Below are 24,116 nucleotides of genomic sequence, written 5' to 3'. Positions count from 1 at the left end.
GAATTGGAGGTCCAGTGATTTTGGCTGAATAACAACTTTTCTAGCCAATCGAGCTACTGTAATGCCCTGTAATCTTCAATTTACCAAATCAATAGTTCAATTCAAAGTTTGAGTAGCTGAGGGCGAGGATAGGTTCAATCAATCTCTAATATTTCGCAGTCCAGTTGCTCGACCTCTCCAGCCTTCCACGTTGACTTGACAGATGACTAGTCCCGTGTTTCTTCGGTGGTTGTTCTGTGTCTGTTCTTCCTCTGGTTTTCTTTGTTCTCGCTGTTCTGTTCTGTTTCCCATTTACGCCCCTCGGGGGGCCTTGGGTGGTTCTTTCTGGCACTTCCTCTCATGTCTGGCTAGGTTATTAGCAGTGATCCAGGCTCCGCAGGATCCACACTCTTTCCTCCCCCTGGTCCCCGTGTACCTGTTACCTCCCGTCTCCCTTGCCGCCGTGTTCCCTACCGTTCCACTCCCTCCTCCGCAACTCCTCCTATGACTCGCCATATTACCCCTTGTTACCGTCACCGCGCGGTCCCCACACCTACCCATCTGGTCCCCCTTACAGCTCTTTCTGTGGTTTGTTAAGTTGTGCTTCTCCGCGAAAGTTCTGTTGCATCTGTCGCATTTAAACACCCTCTCCTGTATCCTATGAACTCGTCGTTCATGCTGCACTAGACCTCCTTTCGTTTTACAAATTCGTCCGCATCCCTCCCACCTGCATGTTAAGTTTTCTCCCTGATAACTCGCCTGGCTCCTTCTAGGTTTCTCCCCTCCCCTGTATCTGCACATTTCACTCTCCCATTTCTCTAGCGCTTCTTTTCTCCTTTTCGCTGTCGCCTTCCATTTTTTCCGGTTCTGTGTTAAATTTTCTATATTCGTCCAGTCCTCTCCCGCTTCCCTTATGAGTCGCCTCCAGTAATTAACCCCGCCTCCATTTAACCTACCCTGTTGTGTTCTCTCGTTTGTCCAGTGCCCTAGTATAACTTTTTTAGTTGTCCTGTTGTTGCTCATCCGAAGGACGTGGCCCATCCTTTCCAACGCCCGCGTCTCTATTTTGGTTCTGATAGATGTTATCCCCAGAACCCTGCGTATCTCGAAACTATTGACCTCCTCTCTTTCCATTCGCAAGAGTGTTAAACCTCTCCCCTCATTCCATATCCACCGGTAGCATTTATCCGCCATGCTCTGCATCTTCGCCATATCAGTCACTGTCCATGCTCTTGCACTGCAGTCAAATAGCATTGTTGATTCGACCACTGCCTGTACAATAATTGCCTTCGTTCGTTTACTGACCTTTGCTTTCCACAACCACCTTCTTACTTTTGACCACGCCCAGTATCCCCTTTTAATCCTCGCTGCCCTGTCCTGCTTCCTCCCTATTAGCGTCCCTAACATCCTCGTACAATTCGCTGTCTCGCTTCCAAAAGCTATGTATTCCTCTTTTCCGTTGTGACATTTTTCCTCGAACTTCATCATTTCCGCCTTGACCGTTTCTTTGCCGACCGCTAATTCTTCCGTCCAGCCCAGGAGAGTTGAGTCGTCTGCGAAAAGGGACTCTTCTAATCGAAAGACTTCCTGGGTGCTGCTCCTTAAGGCCCTCTTTACTTCTATTGGAGGGAGACTATTACCTGGTCCCCACGACCATTCTAAACCGCACTCTTCGCCTATCTCCGCTTTTTCTCTTCGTTTTTTGGCAGCTAACCGCATCGCCTGTGCGTGATACACATTGAAAAGTATCGGAGATGTAGCGCAACCCTCCCGTAGACCTCGTACCGGTAACCATTCCTCGCTTAGTTCCCCTCGACCCTTAACTTTGTATTTCGTTCCTTCATGCAGGTTTTTCAAGACCTCTATCACACCCTCTGTCATTCCTAAGTTTTCCAAAACCATCCACAATAAGGGCCTGTTGACTCGGGGGTATGCTTTTGTTATATCTAACAGTACAGCTCCCGGTCGTCTCCGCCTTCCCAAATACCCTCCTTGTTTCCTCATCTATTCTCAGTATGATTTGCGTTGCGTCACACGTCGATCGTCCTTCTCTGAAACCATTTTGATTCTCACCACATGCCTCAATCTTCTCCGCCCATTTTCTAATCCTACTCGCTAGTATCCTTGCCATTATCCTGCTCAACACCGGGAGTAGGCACACACCCCTGTAGTTGTCTAGTTCATTTCTAGCTCCTTTCTTATGTAGGGGTATGACCCATCCTTCCTTAGCTTTGTCGGCCCAGTTCTCAACCGGTGTGGCTAATTGTTCCATCATGCATTGGTATAGTTCTTTCCGGGTGTCTATACTTAAGGCTTTCACTGCGCTAACACTTACATTGTCTACTCCTGCCGCTCCGTCTTTCATGTTCGCCAGTTCTCGTTCGAATTCCACGAAGGTTATTGCTTCTTCCATCTCTTCCGCTGCTGCCTTTGCCTCTGGAGAGTCCTTAATTTCTGTTGACGATGCCGTTCTCATTATCTCTATGACGTCCCGCTCGTATCTGTCTTCCGAGACTTTCATGAAGTGTCGTCTGAACTCTTCTGGCGAAAAAAATTCTTCTTCTATGTTCTGGAGGTCTTTCTCCCCTAAGTACCTTAGTGTCTTGTACATGCGTCTTATATCCCCTTTCACTTCGGCGTCCTTTGTTTCGTCTACCAGTTTAAGCCACCACTCTTCTTCCCATCTTCTTTTAGCCTTCTTGTACTCTTTCCTGACCTCCTGCCTTTGTATTTTAAAGTTTTCCGTTCGTGTTCGTTCAAAACTCTTCGTAAGTGCCCCGATCCTCCGTTTGAACCCCTGTATTTCTTCTAAATGCGTATCCAGCCATGGACTCAGTGCTTTCTTTTCTTTAAATCCGCACACTTCTGTACCCGCTTCATTAATCAGGTTGATTAGGCGTTCACTTTCCTCACCCGTACCCTGTTGCTCTCTTCTCCGTCTACTGTCGATGCGAATGCTCGCCGGATTGATCCATCTCGAAGAGCTTCCCAGTTTATTTTCCTTTGAGTCTCACTTTTCCTATTTGCCTTCGCCCCCTTCCTTCTCCAGACCTCCATGCATTTCGGCCTGTGGTCCGATAGAGATGTACCCGCTATTACCGTGTTTATACTCTTCACTACCCTGCTCCGGTCTTTTTTCTTCACCATGAATCCGTCAATTTCGTGCCATGTTCTTCTTCCTGGGCACTTCCAGGTTCCCCTCCTGTTGTGCCTAAAGAAGGAGCTAGTCCAGGTTAACCCCTGTTCGTGACACCATTCTATTAGATCCCTCCCCGCCGCGTTGGTCCTACCCAGTCCGAATGGTCCTACCGCGTCATCTTCTTCCCTCTGGGAGGTGTCCCCTACACTGGAGTTGAAGTCGCCTCCTAGTACTAGCTTTTTTGCGCCACATCTAATCATTTCGTTTAGCTCTTCTCTATACGCATCGAAATCCCGTCTATCGCTATTCCAAAGGGGCTGGTATGTCGCTACAAACTTGATTTGGTTGACCTCTACTGCCGAACTCCTGTCCCCGCATGTCCTCTTGCATCCTTGGTCTCTCCAATCCAGCGCCCATTCGTCTCGGAGTATTATCCCGCTTCTTTTGCCGTGTATAAGGACCCCAAACATGTCTTTTGCTTTAATCCATTTCATTCCTTCCTCCTTTTCCCTCAGTTCGGACAGTAATACCACTTCCGCGTTACTCTTGCTTATACATCTTAGGATTTCTGCAAAACGATTCCGTCTAGGGAACGAGACTCTCGCCCCCTGTATGTTCCACGTCCATACCCTTGTTGCTTTACCTTTCCCCTTCGTCTTTGCTTCCCTTTCCCTCTTTTCTGCTCTGGTCTTTTGCACCTTCTCCCTACGTTTCCGTTTTTCTGTTCGTCTTCTTTCCCTTATCTCTCGCTTTCCTCCCTCTCCTTTACACCAGGAGCACCGGTCGCATACAAACTCATCTGAGTATCCCTTGATACTCCGCAAGCTTGTGCATTTCATGTGGACATACCCCCCTAAATGACACCATACGCTTATCTGCCGCCTATCCTTGATTTCCTTCCCACAGATCGGACATACGTATGTTTCAGGACCTGGGTTTCGTTCCACGTCTCCTGTCCTCACCAAAAGCTGGACCCAGTATGCAGGTTTACCCGGTCCAGCTGCCAAAAACCCGCCAGACATGAGAATGGTGCTCGTCCGAGAACCATTGATCGCCTTTGTTTTCCCACTGGAGTCGGCTGGTCCCCGTGGTGTTTGATAGGAGGGGGGGTGTCCGACTTCTTTGCCTTGGCTGGGTAAGTCGTTCCTTCCCACACTCCCCTGGTGTACGTTTTGTTTGCAGCGCTTTTCCCCACTCGAAGGGAGTACACCTCGAAAAGCCTTTGTTCTCGCCGGGTTGGGGCACGCTCCCTCCTCCTTGGGGCAGGCCTTTGCTCCTGTTCACAGCCACAGTGCCACCTGAAGTTGTTGTGTGCGTTATTTCTTTGACGCTCATGTCGAGGCATTCTCTGTGGAACCATTGCCTGCAGTCCACACATTGCATTGAATAGCCTCTCCAGGTCACCGGTTTCTTGCAGAGTCCACATGACCATCTTGGTGGCCCCAGAGTTTGTCTCCATATCTCCCGCTACCAATAGGAGGCGTCTCGGGTCAGCGGGACCCCCCGGACGCTTTGGCAAAAACCCCGCATCTCTTCGAAACATTTGCACTCTGGGGTCGTGTAGGAAATTTGAAGGCATTGCTGTCTTCCACACCACTCGCCTTGTGAAGGCTTCCCACATCGAACGGAGATAGTCTCGGGTCGGACCACCTCCCATTGCTGGTGAAGTTTGCGACTGCAGAGCCGGTCAAGAATAAAGCAAGCGGGCGGACTGGGAAAGTTTTGCCGAAAAGGTGGACGACCTTGTGGAAGAAACATGAAAAGAAGAAGGTTCTCTCGAAAAGTGGTACAAAGACTTCGTCGACATTCTCATGAAAGCGGCGAAAGCAAAAATTCCTATGACCTCTAACAGAAAACGACAAACACCGTGGTGGAACGAAGAGTGCAATATGGCAAAAGAAAGAATGAAGGAGAGCTTCGATGAGTGGAAAAGAACTCAAGAAGAAGGGCCTGGACAGCCTGAGACAGCGAAAAGGAACTTGAGTCGGGCAGTTGAAGAAGGAAAGCGTGGCTCGTGGAGGTCTTTCACTCAATGACACCAAGTATAGATTCCGGCTATCACAAGATCCTATATGCGAGCACTGCGATGGGGAAGAACCAGAAACAACGGAACACTACCTACTGAAGTGCACAAATTGGGACCAGGCCAGAGAACCCCAACCTTGACGCTTTTGCAGACGAACCCCAACAACATCATCTTATTCGCAACAAGCACTGGACATTTCAAGTCCCCTGATTATCAAGAGGGCTCCTAAACACACACACATCAATCTCTAATGAATCCGATATGTAACTGTCACTGATATTGACAACAAAGAAGGAGTTTAGCCATGATTTTAGTCGTAATCACACTGTCTGGGGATCCGATTCTGTTTGTATATATTCGAAAGCTCAGTAAGATTCGTTCGGCTGCTAGTATAAAAGCCGTAATACGTTCGTTTACACTTAAACATACCAAGTATCACTTTTGGAAAATCACTAAAAAAACTCGATGAAATCATTCAATTCATGAATAATTTATTCATTTTCTTGGAAATATTGATGATCCTGATAATTGTTTTAATCAATAATTGTTTTAATCAATTAAGTTTTCTGCTCTTAGGCCATACTGCTTTTTGCTCCGCCTCCGACTGTCAAATATGTCTAAGTTCTATGCTTTCATTCAGATCCGTCAATCACATCACGCACAGAAAACCCCACATGTTTTAAAAAAAACTTTTTTAGTTTTTTTTTAAGAATGTAGTCGGAATAGTAGTCTGTGCTACTTGCACAGCAACCGGCTATCCTTGTTAGATTTGAGTTTCTTTCCACATTTGTTTTCAGGTTCATCCCTGTTCTTGAGACGTAAATTTGGCGATGGATACCAACTTGTTCTGGCGAGAGACGATCGATACGATGACAGAGACAAGAACAGTAATGGCTATCAATATTTTGTCACATCTAATAGGTCACAGAAACAAGAAGAAAATCCATATGAGTCAGGGATAAAATCTGAGGATAGTTTCAAAAAACTTGAACGAATACGGAGGAATCACGAAAAAGCAGCTGAAAAGCTGACAGAATTTGTCCAGCGTATTTTTCCTCAAGCGACTTTAACTAAGACCGTCGGAGTTGAAATAACTTTTACGCTACCTTATGAAGGTCTCTCATCAGGAAAATTTCTTCAGTTACTCGATGCATTGGAAGCAAATAAAAAGCAGTTGGGAATTACTGACTATGGATTATCAGACACTACGCTTGAGGATATTTTCATTAAGGTAGCGGATACTCAACCTGCAGATGGCGAAGTTTTCTATGAAAAGAAATGGTTCTATCATTGTTTGTGTGGTTGTTTTTGTGGTTGCTGTGCTTGTGGTAAAAAATTGTGTTTCAAGAAAATTGAAGCGGAACCCGAACAGGATACGGTAGTTGTGAAGGAAAGAACAGATGAGCAAAAAACTGAGGCTCCAATCACTACACAGCCTAGATCCTCAATTGAGGAAAATCTAGACCCAAAAAGGAAATCACAAGCTATACCTGATGACGAGTCGGGAGTAAGCGTGGGAGCGGGAGGCAATGTCGCGTTTCGTAAAGCAACCAGACCTCAAGCGGTAACTTTCGCGGAACGAAATACGCCTAAGTTAACTGGAACTAAGTTGAGAAACCAGCAGTTCGCTGCTCTATTGGTGAAGAGATGGCACCATACTAGAAAAGATCAGCGAGCTTTTTTCTCACAAATCATTTTGCCGGCAATTTTTATAATGTTAGCGATGTTGTTCGCCATGCTGATGCCTAGCAGCAGTGACCAACCATCTTTAGAACTGCAAGTCTATATGTATGGAGATGGTCTTTACATGATTGTTACTGATACCAGTAACGGCGATCCAGTTATGGGAGAACTGGTAAAAGAGTTGGAGAAACCACCGCATCATGGTACCAGATGTCTGGGTACGTCTGAAATTGACGGTCGTAAGTGCATAAAAAGCCCGCAGCCTGATTTTTCAAAGCCAAAAATGCCTAAATTCCTGCAACTCTACGACCCGTATTCTTGGTGGCCAAGTCCGCAGTGCCACTGCGAATCTGGGTACCCAGACTGTATGGCAATGGCGGGAGGTGCCGTACCTCCTCGAAAAATTCTGGACACAACTGAGAAGCTACAAAATATGACCAGCAGAAATGTAACTGACTACACCCTGAAAACAAGACTGGACTACAAAATGAAAAGACTTTATGGGTACGAATTTCAAGGCGAAAGACGAGATTTTGAGGTTGATTCGGCGAAAATGTACCGAGCATCAAAAGCTGTAGAGAAGTTTCTGAAAAATAATAAGACTAGTACGCCCAATGAATTTGGTTTCAGCTTGTATAACGTGGTCAAAGACTTGAACTTGATCTTCAACGATACATTAGCCGAGAAAAATATTATGATTTGGTGGAACAATAATGCAATTCACGGTATACCTGCAGTGATGAACGGTTTGAACAACTTGATTTTACGAAGTGTAATTCCTGATGAGAAAGCGAGAAAAGACTATGGAATAGTAGCGTACTCTCATCCTTGGAAAGTAACCTCAGAGCAAGTTTTGGAGAAATTTGTCGAAGGTTTGATAAAAGATGTTATAGTTGCTTTATTCGTTATATTTGCGTTGGGATTTATTCCCGCTAGTTTCGTCCTGTTCCTGATTGAAGAGCGAGTTAGTAAATCTAAACATTTGCAGTATGTTAGTGGGGTTAACCCTAATATTTACTGGTTTAGTACATTTACCTGGGATTACTTAAATTACCTGATTTCGGTCCTGATTGTTATTCTTATTTTTATAGCGTTTGATCAAGAACCATACATCGCTGGCATGCAGTTTCCATGTTTATTGTTGTTGTTTCTACTATACGGTTGGTCGATCACACCTTTAATGTACCCAATAAGTTACCTTTTCAAGGTTCCAAGCACAGCATATGTGATTCTTATTTTGTTTAATGGTTTTGTAGGCATTATAACAACGGTTACAACTTATATGCTGGAACTCTTTCCCGATATGGCGGACACAAATGTAGCTTTGAAGGCAATTTTTCTTATTTTCCCACAATACTGTTTGGGAAGGGGTTTGTTCAACATGATAGTAGAATATAAAATTGCGATAACGGTCAGCGAAATAGGAGATTACAACCAAAGAAATCCATTGGCCTTTGGAGTTGCCGGTTTGCATTTGATGTGTTTGGCAATTCAGGGTTTCGTTTTCTTTGCGTGCATTATTGGAATTGAACATCATTATGTTGTAAGAAGAGCGTTAGTGTTAAAGAAACGAAAACAATTGGAACAAAAACTGCGAGCTCGGAGAGGAAGTACTGTAAGGTTCAGTCAATTAGATGATGAAGACGTTTATGAAATTAAGCAGATTGAGTCAGATGTTAAAACCGAACAACAAAAAGTATTAGCCGGTCAATTCAATAAAGAACCAGTTATTGTTCGTCAATTACGCAAAGAATACAAATCGGGCAAAGGAAAATTTCTTGCTGTGAAAAATTTAACATTTCACGTCCCGAAAAACTCTTGCTTCGGTTTGTTGGGAATTAATGGCGCGGGAAAAACGACAACATTCACAATGTTGACAGGAGATGTTTTGCCTTCGGGGGGTCAAGCGATAGTAGGCGGCTATGATGTAGTTACACATGTAAATGAATCAAGAAAGAAGCTCGGCTTTTGTCCCCAATTTGACGCTTTGGATAATTTTTTGACAGTCAAAGAACACTTAATGCTCTATGCTCGTTTGAGAGGAATTGAAAGAAAGTTTCTGAACTTCGTAACCGATAGTGTAATTGAAAAAATGGGGCTAATAAAGTACAGTGAGAGACAAGCAGGTACGCTAAGTGGGGGTAACAAGAGAAAGTTGTCGACTGCTATTGCACTGGTGGGCGACCCCCAGATCATTTTCCTCGATGAACCGACGGCTGGCATGGACCCAAAAGCGAGAAGGTTAGACAAATTTGAAAAGGGACGGATCGAACGTGGTAGAAATGGTTCCTTGTCTTGTCTGTGCTAATTTGGTTTCAGCTGTTTGACAGCAGTTGGTTTTTAAAATTGTTTTGATTTAAATTTCGTGGTTTTCAACCTTGCAAGAGTAAATTTATTGCAATCGGGCGTTAGAGTTTTTTTTCTGTGAATAACTTTCTTCACAATACTCATCTCTTCAGGCCTGGTGAAGTTGAAGTCTCAACCGATCTGTTGATCAATAGACATGTTTTGAGCATAATTGCATTTCCAGTTCCTGTTCTTTTCGAAATTTATTATTTTGGTTGTACATTTATCAGTTGCGTTTTTGTATAATTTCTTTTTTTCAGTTTTTATGAGAAATGAACGTAGTGAGTTCAGAAAACAGTCATAAAATTAGTTCACGTTCAATTTCGATTTTTAGCGGTTTGAATTTTGTTTCAATTTAAGTTCACTTCATTTCGTTTGATAGAAGGAAGGCAAACTCCACTATCGAACATCAAAAGTATAAAGGTCACAAAAAACTTGCTTGACTTAGTTTCGAAAGTGGAGTTTAATTATCAGCGAATGTAAATTTTCACCTCTTGATTCTGTTTTCCTAAATTGGGTTAATTTTTATCAAAAAAGGGTCAAACACAAATTGCTCTTGAATTTCAAAGAATTTTAAGGGCGTGTTTTTTCTTGAAACTTGAGGTTTCTTCAAAGAAAAGTTCAGTTTACTTGCGTTCATTACTCTTTTCCAACTGTCAGTTGGCTATGTTTTTTCTGTCAAAGTTTTCATTGAGTGAATTTCTGCTCTGAAAATAGCTTGAGCTTGAGAATCTCAGTAACTACCCCCCATTTCCCCCGTCCTCCTCGTGTACCTAGTAACGAATCTCTCCCCCTCCTACAATTAAAAAAAATCAACGGTTAAGCTTATGGAACCTGATCTAAACTATATTTTATGATTGGATAAATTAGATATTTTACCACTGTAAAGTATTTAATATTGACCAATCATGATCCATCTAACTATTAACCCACTTTTTGTAAGTGCTGAAATTACTTGTAATTTCAGCACCAGAGAGATTTGAATTTAACTTAGAAATTAGTTGTCTCTCCGAGAGAACTTCAGCAGCCGCAACAAACCAGTATACCCTAGATCTATTGAGCCTAGCAGAGACTAGTTAAACACCCTGAGACTAGTAAGTATAAGAGTAAGATTAGGATCGGTATTAGACTAAGAAGTTGCACGAATCTATCCGGCCGAAAATAAGATAGCGTGACGAGCAGACGGTGTACCCTATCCGAAATTACTCTATGAGTTAACCACATCGGTCCTAACTCATCTGGTGCGACCATAAGTCTCGAATAGACCTTAACAGCTTAGATTCAACCAAAAAAATAGATTAGAATTTAGACAAAACATTTTGAAAATGTTATACGACGATATAATTTAATCGAAATGTCTCTACGACTCAATAGATCAGAGCCGATATTCCGAACGATAGCAGAACTACCCGGAATCGCAAGAAGACCTCGAACAAGAGACGACATACGAGAAAGTAGAAACTTACCATATAGTTATATGATTGTACGGCAAAAGCCAACACAAACTTTTATATTTAGAATCTTATTAGCAATGAATTTAGATTTTCATTTGCAAACATAAAATTTTGAAGTCAAAACTTCATGATCATTACAGGCGCTAAACAAAATTATTAATATACAATAACGATTGATAAAAAGATCTCAGATTGTTTTCTTAAATTCTGCAGTCTTATATAAAACATGTTTGGAAAATATTTATTGAAAATAAAAACAAAAATTAGAATGACAATAAATTGTTAGTAATCATAAAATCATTTGTTGTCCCAGCTTCATCACCTAAACATAACAGCAATCATAAGCTCACTAATATCATTAAAAAACTAAATATTTTTCTTAAATAAATTTAAACCATTTTAAACTTAAATTCACTTAATTTTAAAATCAGATCATCAAGGCTTATCCTTGGATCTTAATTAATTTTCTATTTCACTAAATTTAAAACTTGATCATCAAGGCCAATCCTTGGATCAAAAAGAACAATTTTGTTCTCCCCTACCCACTTAGCAAGTGTCTAACGACCTCAAACGTCGATTCACTATCCAACCCTTCCAAAAAACCCAAGACTAATAGAAATTTTTCAACAAAACTAACCATTCAAATTAGGATAAACAGTGAAGAACTTCGGTTATTCATCCTTCACTTGAACCCTCCTCTTATCAGACCCAGGATAAATCTTAGACTTAGTAAGTTTAAAATAGTATCTAAGGAACTACTCGCGTTCTAATTATACCTGAACCTTGTGGATCGATTTACTATTCTCCAACCCTTGAACACAATCACTACCCCTAAGTAAGATTAAGTAAGTTAACACCTTAGCTTATACTAGCCACGAGAAAGTAAAAAATCATTCTTCGGAATCGATATACTTTTCTCTCCAACCCTGAACAAAAAGACCCAGGTTAGGCTAACCAAAAAATCGTAAGGACTAACAGTTTAAGAAAAGTAGACATCATCTAACAACTTTTTGCATCCCTCATCCTAAACCTTATGTCATTCAAAAATCTAGGAAATAAACAAACAATCGTTTTACACAATTGCGAAATAGATAACAAAAAATACGATCTTGTAATCACACCTCATACACAAACAGTTGGATATATTAGAACAAAACGACTAACAATTAAAAGAAAAATAATAAACAAACAAAGACAAATCACACGAAAAAGATTTTCAAAAAATAGAAACGCATTTTCAGAATCAGAAGCCAGCAATTTAGATGAACTCTATAAATTAAAAGAATCGATTGACAAAAATTGTCCTATCCACGATCAATTATATTTTTCCGACTCAGAAACAACTTCAAATTCATCAAAAAGAGGAAAAAGAAGAATAAAAAAACAATATAAACACAAACCAGTACACTTGTATAATTGGAATCAACCAATTAGGCACATCGATAGTTATATATTAACAGTCATTAAACGAAAAAATGAGCCACAGCCACACTCAAAGTGACGAAAGTCCAGATGACGAAGAAGTTTACCACTTCCTCGTAGATGCACCCAATGATAGAGGGCAGCATATATTTTGCAAGAATTTACTCCTAAATTTGCTTGAACCCGGAATCAGTCCATGCAAAGCAGAATTCCCAGATGTAAAAATCAAAAGACAAATTATTGAACATTATCTGAAAGATATATGTAATTTAACACAACAATACGGAATCTACACCATAGAATTCAGCACACCAAATCCGAATCATCGCAAATATGTAATTCAAACAGACGATCTTGAATTAGAATTTTCAAAAGTATTCGTAGAATATATTAAAAGCATACAATACCATAACTCACAAAGAGCAAATTCTATATTCACTAACGAAGTCTTTGCAATAATATATAGCTACATTTCAATATTAGAAAAAACAGAAATTCAAAGTATCTCACCAACTGAGACATCCAAACATATAAAAGTACGAAATGAAATTACATTATTTTCAACTTTTCTACATATAATCAAAGAAAATATCACTAAAGACGATGTTTCACAACACACAAAACATGATTTACAAAAAATTTTGGCATGGTTTATAATAGATTATTTCACACATAATATAGACTTAATTTCACAAGCAAGAAAAAATTTTAGACCTCAAAATCCAAACGATGATACTGCCATCACAGAACAGTCAGATTACGTTTGGGACCCTGAATGGTCTCATCATGCATTTATAAATATCCCACAATCAATCTCAAGTCAAGCAATAAGTACAATATCTTATCAAAGAGATTATGTGAGAGTAGTACCACTGACCATTGATGCAACACCATTGAACTACAATACATTTTTACCTGATACACGAAATAATAGTTTAAATTCGACCGTCATACACAATGAAAACCTTAATGGAACTAGAAATCTTACACAACAAGATATTCAAACACCATCACACTTCATAAATGAAGAAATCGTCCAAACAACAACAACTACACAACAAAGTATTTCACCACTACGTCCAAACTTAACAACACCAAAAAATACAAACACTTCAACGGCACAAGTAACCTTACAATCAACCGTTAAACCTTCGGTTGCTCGAAAATATTCACATATGGATTATCAAACATATAGACCTACGACAATACCGTCAAAAACACGAAGAACGTTCACAAGAAACACTTTTGCAGAACACAATTATAACTACGCACATTCGTCAAAAACAAATTATCCCCCACGAAAACCTGATAATAATCATATAAGTTCTCATCATTGGAATAACCCAATGACAACAGCCAACTCAGTAAATTTTCAAACTAATTCACATCCCCCACAGGATCGCAGTGAAAATTACCCATTTTTTCAACAAAATAAAAATAAAAAGCAAGCACCTCATCATACGGATTACTTATCATCTGATGACGATTATTTACAACCAGATATTTTTGCACCGTATACCCAAGAATATCGCGGACAAGGAGCACAAAAACCTTATACATATAATAGAATTTTTTCTCAAAATCCAACAGAAACACGAAATCAACAACCAATACAAATGCAAAATCCAACTAATACACAATCTTTTCAACCGATTCAACCACAAAATCCAACGATCACACACTCGTACCAACCAACTCAAATGCAAAACGAAATACCACTCCCATATTATCTTCAACGACACGAAATAACAAAGAATCAACTTTCAAATTTTTCACAAATGCCAAATGCCGCAGAATCACTACAAATGACAATGAATCCATACCTTATGGGTGGATCATCAATAACATCAAATAAACCACTAATGGTTTTCACAGGAACAGATCCTGAATATTCTGTAGAAGATTATTTAAATGCAGTAACAGCAAATTTAATTTTAAATATAGGACCTGAACCAATTAATACACCATTACATCAAAATTGGATACATCGACGCACAGCGTTGATACAAACAACCTTAGATGGCGCAGCCCAAAAATGGTTTTCAGTATTACCTATAGAAATAAAATCAGATTGGAAAAGATTTACACAAGAATTTTCAAAAATGTTTGACTCCGAAAGAAATAAACAACACCAAAGAGTTTTATGTAATGAAATTCGCAGATTACCAAATGAAACCATCAAACAATTAGCAGTACGCATCGAAACACTAGTTCGAAAAGCATATTCATTAAATACACATGACTATAAAAACACAAAAATGACAGAAATTTTAATGATGACCTTAACACCTCAATTAAGGAAAATAGCAATAAAAAAGAGAGCATGCCATCCCTCCTCAATTCGAGAGCCCGATTTAGATTTTAGAAAACTAGTAGACAAACTAGAGCAAGTGGAAATCACAATGAAACTTGAAGAGACAGAAAATCTGAAATTACAATATATTAACCGAATTGAAACAAATACCACAAATATCAACAATATACAAGAATCAGATACAGACCTCGTTGAAAAAATCACTGAAATACTAAATATTTATGAAAAACACCCAAATTTTAAAGGTAAACCAACTTTCAAAAAATGGTGTAATTATTGCCGACGATACGGACATAGTATCTCTGAATGTAGACAAAAACAACAAGATAACCAGAACAAACCTCAGAAACATAGAGAACCAAACAAATCATTCTATCAATATATGAAGAAAGATCAAAATTTACTAAACAAAAACATATACAGTAACAACAGTTCAGGAAAACCACTTCCGAACAACACCAGTTACACAAAAAATCAATCACCATATAACTCAAGTTATAGAGGAAGATCACCAGAACGAAGAAATACACAGAATTATTCACAAAATAATTATAATCGATCAAATAGTCGAAATAACTATTCAAGATCAAATTCCAAGGCAACACAATTTGTTTCTAGATCCAGTTCCCAATCAAACCTAAGGAGTAAACACTATTCCAATAATCAATCACGAAACTCATCATATAACAGAAACAGAAACTATTCACATAATAGAAATAGAAGTTATTCGAACAATCGAAATCAGAATTACCCGAACAACCGATCAAGAAATAACTCATATAACAGATCAAACTATCACAGATCAAATAATAATTACCAAAACAGATCACGGAATAATTCACAAAATCGAAATTCAAGTTATAATAATCGATATAGAAATTATTCTCAATCACCACATAGAAATAATAACCATTATGATAATTCTAAACATCGACACAGAGATAGTACACCAAAACATCAGAGACAAATTAATCAAGTACAATCAAATGAAGAAACAACATCAGACTCCCCAGGAATTGATGACACAGGAAATAACGAACTACAATTAAATCAAATAAACTGTGAATCATCAGACACAGAAAGTGATACAGAAAATACCATTTCCATCAATATGATAGCAGTCGAAAACGACTACGAACCTATTATATATGAACAACCTTTTACATCACACATATATGAAAATCAGTTGGAACTTCTTCACAATTATTACATTGAACCCATCAATTCTACACAAACTGCACAAAAGATAAACGAAATTAACACGGTAAGTAAACCCAACGAAAATGACAAAATAAAAAGCTCAAATACGAATCACATTTACCAAAATATACAAAAAGAACAACCCAAAGAAAAAATTTGGACAATACCATTTCTTTTAGAAAGCCAGAGAAACAAGGAATTTCAACCACCAGACCTTGAAATTGATTTTTTAATTGATTCAGGAGCAGAATCAAACATAATTAACATTCCCACATGGAATGAAATCAAAACATTACACCCAAAATTAACGCCTCTTGCAACCTCTAGTAAACTAGCAGCAGCACAAGGATCAACACTAATAAATTATGGAAACGTTCAATTATTCTTTCTTCCCACAAAAACAATGGAACAAAACAAAATTCTAAACAAACCATTTAAACAGATATTTCATATCACGGATATTAAACACAATATCATTGGCATACCATTTATCTCGAAATATATACCAACAATCAACATATTGAATAGTAAAATACTAATCAAAGATAAATATACAAAAACAAAAAATACAGCTCTAACATTTTTTCAAAGATTAAATAAACAACCACCATTCTTTTCAAAATTTTACCCAATTTATAAACAAAAACGGAAACACCTGAAACCACTATCAGGAGATATATATATATAACTTTTCAATAAAACAAGTTCACCAATATGATAAAAATCAAAATAAACAACAACTCTTTATGTCAGACTTTGAATTCAAACCTATCCATAAGTTTTTCAAAATCACGATCTCATCGATAAAATATTTGAAAAATACGAATTCAGACACCATTTCGTTGCATATATATATATATATAACAATACACCATACAAAGTAACATTACCCTTAGGACTTTTAGGATATTGCGAAACAAACGCTACAATATCACCCATACATGAAAAAGCATACCGCGTAAATAATATACTCCAATTATTAGATATTTGTCAATCCACAATTCTTAACGAAGAAATATCCATCAATAATATAATAAGTAATGAAAAAAGAAATACAGACTATTTCACAAAAACCCCATATTTCAAACCTATTTTCAACTTAACCAACTATACAGAACATCAACAAAAGTTTTTAACAATGTTTAACTTCCAACATTCACAAATAACACAAGACGAATTTGATAAGTTAGCTAAACAGCTAATAAAGTATTCATCAGTCTATGCAACATCAAAATTTGATGTTGGAAAAATCAATTCATCACTACATCTCCCGTTAAAACCTGACGCAGTATTCAAGAAACAAAGAGCTAGTAAAGTACCAATTCATTTACACGACAAAGTAAATAGATTACTTGATATTTTAGAACAATACAAAATTATCTCACCGGTAAACAAGGAAGAACAACCAAAAGGTAACACATTTATTAACCCGGTTATTATCCTAGCAAAAGGAGAATCAATAAAAATAGTTTTAGACGCTAGATATCTCAATTCACTAATAGACGAATCAAAATGCAATTGGCCTATTGAACCAATACAAGTTATTTTAACAAAAATAAACGGAAAATACTTTACAACCGCAGACATGAATAGTGCTTACAATCAAATGCCACTAGATGGACAATCACGACGTTTAACACAATTTGTTATTGGAAATCAACAATACGAATTCAACCGCCTATTCTATGGAATATCCATAGGACCAGCAGCATTTTCAGCTTTAATGAGCAAAATTTTTAGACCACTAATACTTAAGAAAAACGTAATCACCTATTGAGACGATGTTTTTATGCAATCACAGACAAAAGAAGAAATGTCTACAGTTTTAGAACACTATCATAAAGTACTTCAGAACGAAAATCTGAAGGCCGCCCCGACAAATCTCACTTCTTCTTAACAAGAGTTAAATTTTTAGGACATAACATAGAAAGAAACACAATCACTCCATTGAAATCACGCATTGATGCTATTCAAAAACTTCAACCACCAACAAACAAAAAGAAAATCCAAGAATTCCTTGGAATGTTAAACTTCTTAAGCAAATACGTTTATAAAATGCAATTATATTTAAGACCATTTTATAATATCCTAAGACAACAAAATAATTTTGAATGGAATACTGAACATCAAACACGATTTGAAGTTAAAAAACTTTTAACTGAACAAATTTCAAACACAATTCCAGACCCAAATCAACCATTCTATGCAATGTGCGATGCTTCCAATTTTGGCATCGGCGCAGCATTATTACAATCAAACAACGGTACAAACAAAATGAACCTTATATCAGCAAATTCCCGATTATTCACTCAAGCAGAGCTACGACTCTCAACTCTAATGAGAGAATGTACAGCTATCATTTATACACTTACAGAATATGAATTTCTAATACTTGGATCAAAACATCCAACAGTTCTATTCACAGATCATAAACCAATCATTTTTCTCTTTACACAGAAGTCAAATCCAAATCACCGAGCTTATAGATTTCAATTAATACTAATGAAATTTCCAAACTTACATATAGTTTGGACAGCAGGAAAAAATCTCGCATTACCAGATACATTAAGCCGAAATACACCACCTGAATTACTTACACAAAAAACTACAGTTGAAATACCACAAAATATAAAATTTTACCTTGCAAAGGATGAAACATCACCCCGATTAGAAAGCAAATATGCAGTAAAAACTGACATTGAACATTCACAAATAAATAATCTCCAACACTTCCCACTTTACTTAGATTGCCAAGATAACCACTACGAAGTTGATCTACTTGGAACATCAACTTTCAAACCAATTCCATACTCACAATGGATAACAAATAACACCCAACAAAAACGAGTAAAACAACACTCGCATAAAAGAGATCTTTTTCCATTAATTGAAAAAGAAAATTTAACCGATAAAATAAATTTATCAGGACCACAAACGAATGATTCAAAATACACAATAAATCAAGTTTTCAACCTCCATGACCCACTTGACACAATTCCTTTATCGAAATTAGAAATTGAAAACATTTTTCTCCCTTCAACAGAAAAAATTACAATTAATACCTTGAAACAATATCAAAATCTTGACCCAGTAATTCGACAACTAAAATCATGGCACAAATACAAAACTAAACCCGTAAAGGCAGATACCACAATTTTAGGAAATAAAACACTCCTCCGATATTTTCGAAAATTTAATAGTACAACAATTAATGAAAACACAGACCTTCTAGAATATCAATTAAATGAATCTACAGTTCCCTGTCTCCCTTTAAGTATGATTCTCATAGCTTTTAACATTTCACATACACAAAACATTAAAGGACACTCTGGATCAGAGAAAACATATTCAAATTTTATACAAAATGTCTATTTCCCAAATGCACCAATTTGGATAAAAGTACTATGCAATGATTGTATAGTATGTCAGCTAAATAAACCTTACCCAAATCAAAAACAAGTAGCACAAAAACAAGATTTTAAAGGACACAGTTTATATTTTAACCACCGTATATCATTGGACACAAAAGGACCAATTTCACCATCCTCTGAAGGAAATTCATACATTATGGTAATTGTTGACGCTTTTACACACTGTGTAGCACTCAACCCAGTACCACATTGTAACGCTTACTATGCTTACACAACACTTTACGAACACTGGATAGCCAAGTTCGGATTACCCGAAATTCTAGTTACAGACAACGGTACAGAATTCATAAATAATGAAATCATCACACTATGTCATTTATACAACATTAAGCACAAACCACGTACATCTCATGCACCTTGGACTAACGGTTTAGTCGAAGGTATGAACCGTTCACTACAAGAATATCTTAGATGTATCATAAACGGAAATGATACAAGATACACCGAATGGTCAGCAGATGTAAAACTATTTCCCTTAGCATATAATTCACAAATCACGACAACTCTAGGAATGTCACCATATGAAATGGTTTTTAATCAAAAGCCACGTAAACCAATTATGTTTACAGAAAACTCTCATAAAATGCACAGGGTCCTTGTCAACCGAATAAAGACTCAATTTGTTATAACCTATCTTTACACACACATGATGAAGATCATTTTCATCACCCACAAATCCTAAAATTAGCCTCCGGTACACATACCGAATGGATTTTAAATAGAGATAAAAAACACAACGAAATTTATCAAAAAGTAACAAAAAAATTGCTAAAGACAAAACATTAACGAACAAATCAATTCACGTTTTACACCAGCCTCCGATTTAAAAATTGGAAACTTTGTCTTAATACCAAATTTTAATACACAAAAAGGAATTTCTAAAAAATTACAACCCCTTCGTAAAGGACCATACCAAATAATCGCCAAACCCACCGACGTAACATATAAATTCACCGATTCAGACCAAAAAGAAATTGTTCAACAGAAACAATCTATTGCCTTACTACCCAAAAGAATACGCACTACGCGAACTAACTCAATTATATTCTTTCACAGGTTTAAAAGTTATTCAAAATCACCTACATACGGAAAACGAAATAAATAAACAAAACGACATTCACCTTGAAAAACAAAATAGAAAATCAACTACAACCAAAAACAATACAAAAAAGCTAGATCAAATTATACCTCAAAAAGAAAGGAAAAATAGAAAAATGATAGAAAAAATTATACCCCAAGAACAAGTCGAGAAGTCAGAACATAGAGAGTCATCACGACTTATAAATCAACCACGTAAAAACTATAAAACATTCATCCCACAATCTAAAATATTAAAGAAAGTTGAATTTCAAAAACAGCTTTAATTTTAAAATAAATAATCTTTGCACCTCTGAAACATTTTGAACTTTCATTTTTCAAAATTAGCCAATAGGATTCATCCAATCCGTCAACTTCTCTAAATCTAACGCAAACCAATTAGACGAAAGATATTACACTTCAGGCATATCTATAACTATAACTTTACAACCTCCAGGTCAAAAATAAGCAAGCTTCTCAAACTTGACAACTAAAACAAATACCACCATAATATCATAACCCTCCCTTATCTAAAAACGCAAAGATCAACAATATTTTCCCAACCCAGACCTCAAAAACCCCCCAAACAAAAATGTTAAATTAGCCTAAAGTAAAAGAACAACCATATTAAATTAGCCTAAAGTACAAAGACCTCAAAAATACCCCAGATAACTTGACAAATAAAAATAAAGTAAAAGAAGACCTCCCGAATACCATAAAATTAGCCTCCAACACTTTTTCACAAATCTCAACCCACTTGTCAAAAAACCAATAAATAACTCGACCACACTTAAAAATCGCCCCAAACAACAAAAAATGTTCGATCAAGAGCCATTTCTTAAATGCTCTTCTCTCGATCAGTTAACATAATTCTCAACATTTTAATAAACTTTTTAACAATATTTAAAATTTTATTCATATTTCTTTTTGATACTTTTGAAGCTTCTGTATTAATATTAATCATTTTTTGTAATATTTTTTAAATTTTCTATTCCCTATTTGAAATATTCTTCCAACTTTCCAAAGCCATTGACCATATACACAGGTACGAAAACCCAGAATCTATTTAAATGATACGAACCATTTTTAGTAGAACAGATATTTTTTTACTATTTGTAATTTTCATAATATTTTTAACATCCCTCATATTGACAATATGCAAATGTATAAAGAAAGCAGTCATAACATTCGCATTAGCAACAATCCTTTTAATTCTTTTTCTTGAAGAATACTATAATAAACATAAATTTTTTCACTAAAAGAAATCAATCAAAAAACCCTCAAAAATTGCTAACCAACAATCACACAGTCAGTCTTCACCGACAACATCCCAAGAAAACCCGACACCACCTACAACTACCCAAAACCCCCAAAAATCTACACGAATTTCTTTCCAGGATAACCCATATACCTTTGAAGAACGACACGCTCGCTTATCTGAACCACTAGAACCAGTTCAGCGACAGGCACCTCTGAGTGAACCAACATATAACTTATACCCGACACTACCACAGGAATTAAGTAGAATTCGAAATATTAGTCAAAACCAAAATGCAGTTGAAATAAATAGACAAATCATACATCCACGACGAAATAGAAACTTTCAAATCCCCCGAGTTCATTTTGATATACCCCAATCCCCATCACCAAGTACTCCGGAAAACCCAATTGGCATATTACCGGAAACCCCTACACTTCTTTCACAACGTAGCACCTCAACTCTACCCTCAGATTACTTAGGTTCAACACCAACATCTGAACAAATACGTGAAAATCCCTTTAACCCCCCAAACCAAACATCACGACTACCATATTGGACAACGCAATCTTTCACACAAGGTGAACCAAATTTAATAAATGATCCAATAGATATTTCTACAGATACAACAACATCATCATCACTACCAGAAACATTATCACTACCATCAACACCATCAATAAGCCAGTTTTCACCGACGCATTTTCCTTTAATTTTTCCAAATAACCTCGACGCTAGATATCGAGAACAATCATCAACAAATATCCCTTTAAGATTAGACTGGAATACATTCACAGCACCTCCACCATTATCTGGACAACACCCAGAAAGTAACCGACTCCACAACTGGGCACTTATTAGATTACAATATAGACAAGATATCCACGAAGACATTCGTGACCATAACATCCAAATACTCCAACAAAATAGCCTACAATTAAAATTTGAAATCACGGTTAAACTAAACAACATTGCTCAACATCCTTATCCATTAAATCCACCAAATATAACAGCTCAATCGCTACCACCGCCTTTTATAACAACTGAAGTAATATATAAATACGACAGATATACCAAGAAAACAATTGGTTACATCACATTTTATAACCCGTACCCAGGATTATCATACACATGTATATTCTAAAAACCTTGATTTTTCTCCAACTCCTTTTTCTAATAATCTCCGATCAGAACATAAATCCTTCTCCTCGCACAGGACCCCAAGACCTATTAGTAACACATTACGATTGTGAAGAAAATGAACAAAAAACACTACACAAATATGCAATAAACCAAGTATCACAATGCGAAACAGAACCACAAGCTATAGAAACTACAAATGTAATAGCGACACTCTATTCAAAAGCCCGAGCAACAACAATCATAGGATATAAATTTACAGCAACATTTTCCGAAAAGAAAGTACATTGTTCACAAGTTTCAAACGGAAATAAAAACCGACTTGACCATGAATCATTCTACCAAAGTAATATAGAACGACTTTTGCATCTAAATCCCAATGATTGTAAAAACGAGCTACTCAGACTAAACATCACAAGAAATAAAAACACCGACAGAAAACTAGTAAATTTTCAAGTTTTTTCCGATTCTGTACATCAAGCAGAACTTGAAAGATATCAAGGACATATAAAACTAGATGAAAAATACCCATACAACGGCGCACACGGAAGATTAACTTACGACATACACGATAAACACTGGATACCACACATTGGTATAAATAACCCATCAAACTGCAAAGCAGACACAAAAAATAAAGGATATCAAGAAATAATGTTTTTCGATTGGAAAATACAACTCGAAAAAATACAACTCACACGGAGATTTATCTGATAACACAATGATCTATCAAGGAATTCGATTACCTTGCAAAAACGATCAAGGTTATTGTGACCCTACAACACGAACACAAGCAACAATTGTTTGGTTTCCCGAAGATACATGTACAACATTTCAAGTAGCAAAAATACACGCTCGAATGATAAAATTTCATGAAAAATATTTCATACAATCAATCCCATATGAACAAGTAAATCCATCACGAAAACAAAGTAATAATTTTCGAAACATCCATAATATAGAAAATAAATTAACCCGTTTTCAAATATATCAAGAAACAGAACTAGCATGCAAATACAGAAATCCACTTCACAAAACACAATATTCTGAGATCTTAGTTGAATACGAAAAAGGTTTCGACATGACCACTGGAAAAGTAAAAATTGACCCTTATGCCACAGGTCATCCTCTAAACGAAGGAACATCATATATACCAGTTAACTTTCAAAAAAATAATGGTCAACCTGGTGGACATCTAAAGCCACATGACACTCAAAGCACACGTCTACAAGAACTATCACTAATGAATAATTCTTATTTTGGTAATATCCACTACGATATTCACTTAGATATGAAATTAGACTACACAATTAGCCTAATTTTTCAGGAAATGTCACTCTCTGAATTAGAAACACTTCACCAACTATGCGAATTAGAACGAACACAAATCCTACAATCACTTGCACTAGCAGTATTAAAAATACCCTACGCAGGATATTTACTATCAGGAAATAGATCAAACTTTTTAGACTACGAAGGAAACATTTTATGGTTTTATACTTGTACCAAAAAAGTATCAGCACTATATGTTTTTGAAGATAAAAGATGCTATAAAAGAATCCCTACCTTTTATAAAAATAAAGTACATTTTGTTGACACACTCTCAAGACGAACATATTTTTGGGATACCGCAGTCCCATGTGGATC

At 37.1% G+C, this 24,116-nt stretch overlaps 1 protein-coding gene across 1 annotated transcript in view; it reads left to right on the top strand.

Moving 5' to 3' along the window:
- Positions 1 to 24,116, top strand: part of LOC134853635 (phospholipid-transporting ATPase ABCA1-like) — a 76,844-nt gene that overhangs the window by 37,788 nt on the left and 14,940 nt on the right. The window contains exon 8 of the mRNA XM_063869638.1: positions 5,942 to 9,068. Coding sequence (XP_063725708.1) covers positions 5,942 to 9,068 — 3,127 coding nt within the window. The remainder of the gene's footprint in view (positions 1 to 5,941; positions 9,069 to 24,116) is intronic.

This window comes from Symsagittifera roscoffensis, chromosome 8, assembly GCF_963678635.1.
Source record: "Symsagittifera roscoffensis chromosome 8, txSymRosc1.1, whole genome shotgun sequence".
Lineage (NCBI taxonomy): Eukaryota > Metazoa > Xenacoelomorpha > Acoela > Convolutidae > Symsagittifera > Symsagittifera roscoffensis.
The sequence above is the reverse complement of the archived record's forward strand: the minus strand, read 5'-3'. Positions and strand labels throughout refer to the sequence as shown.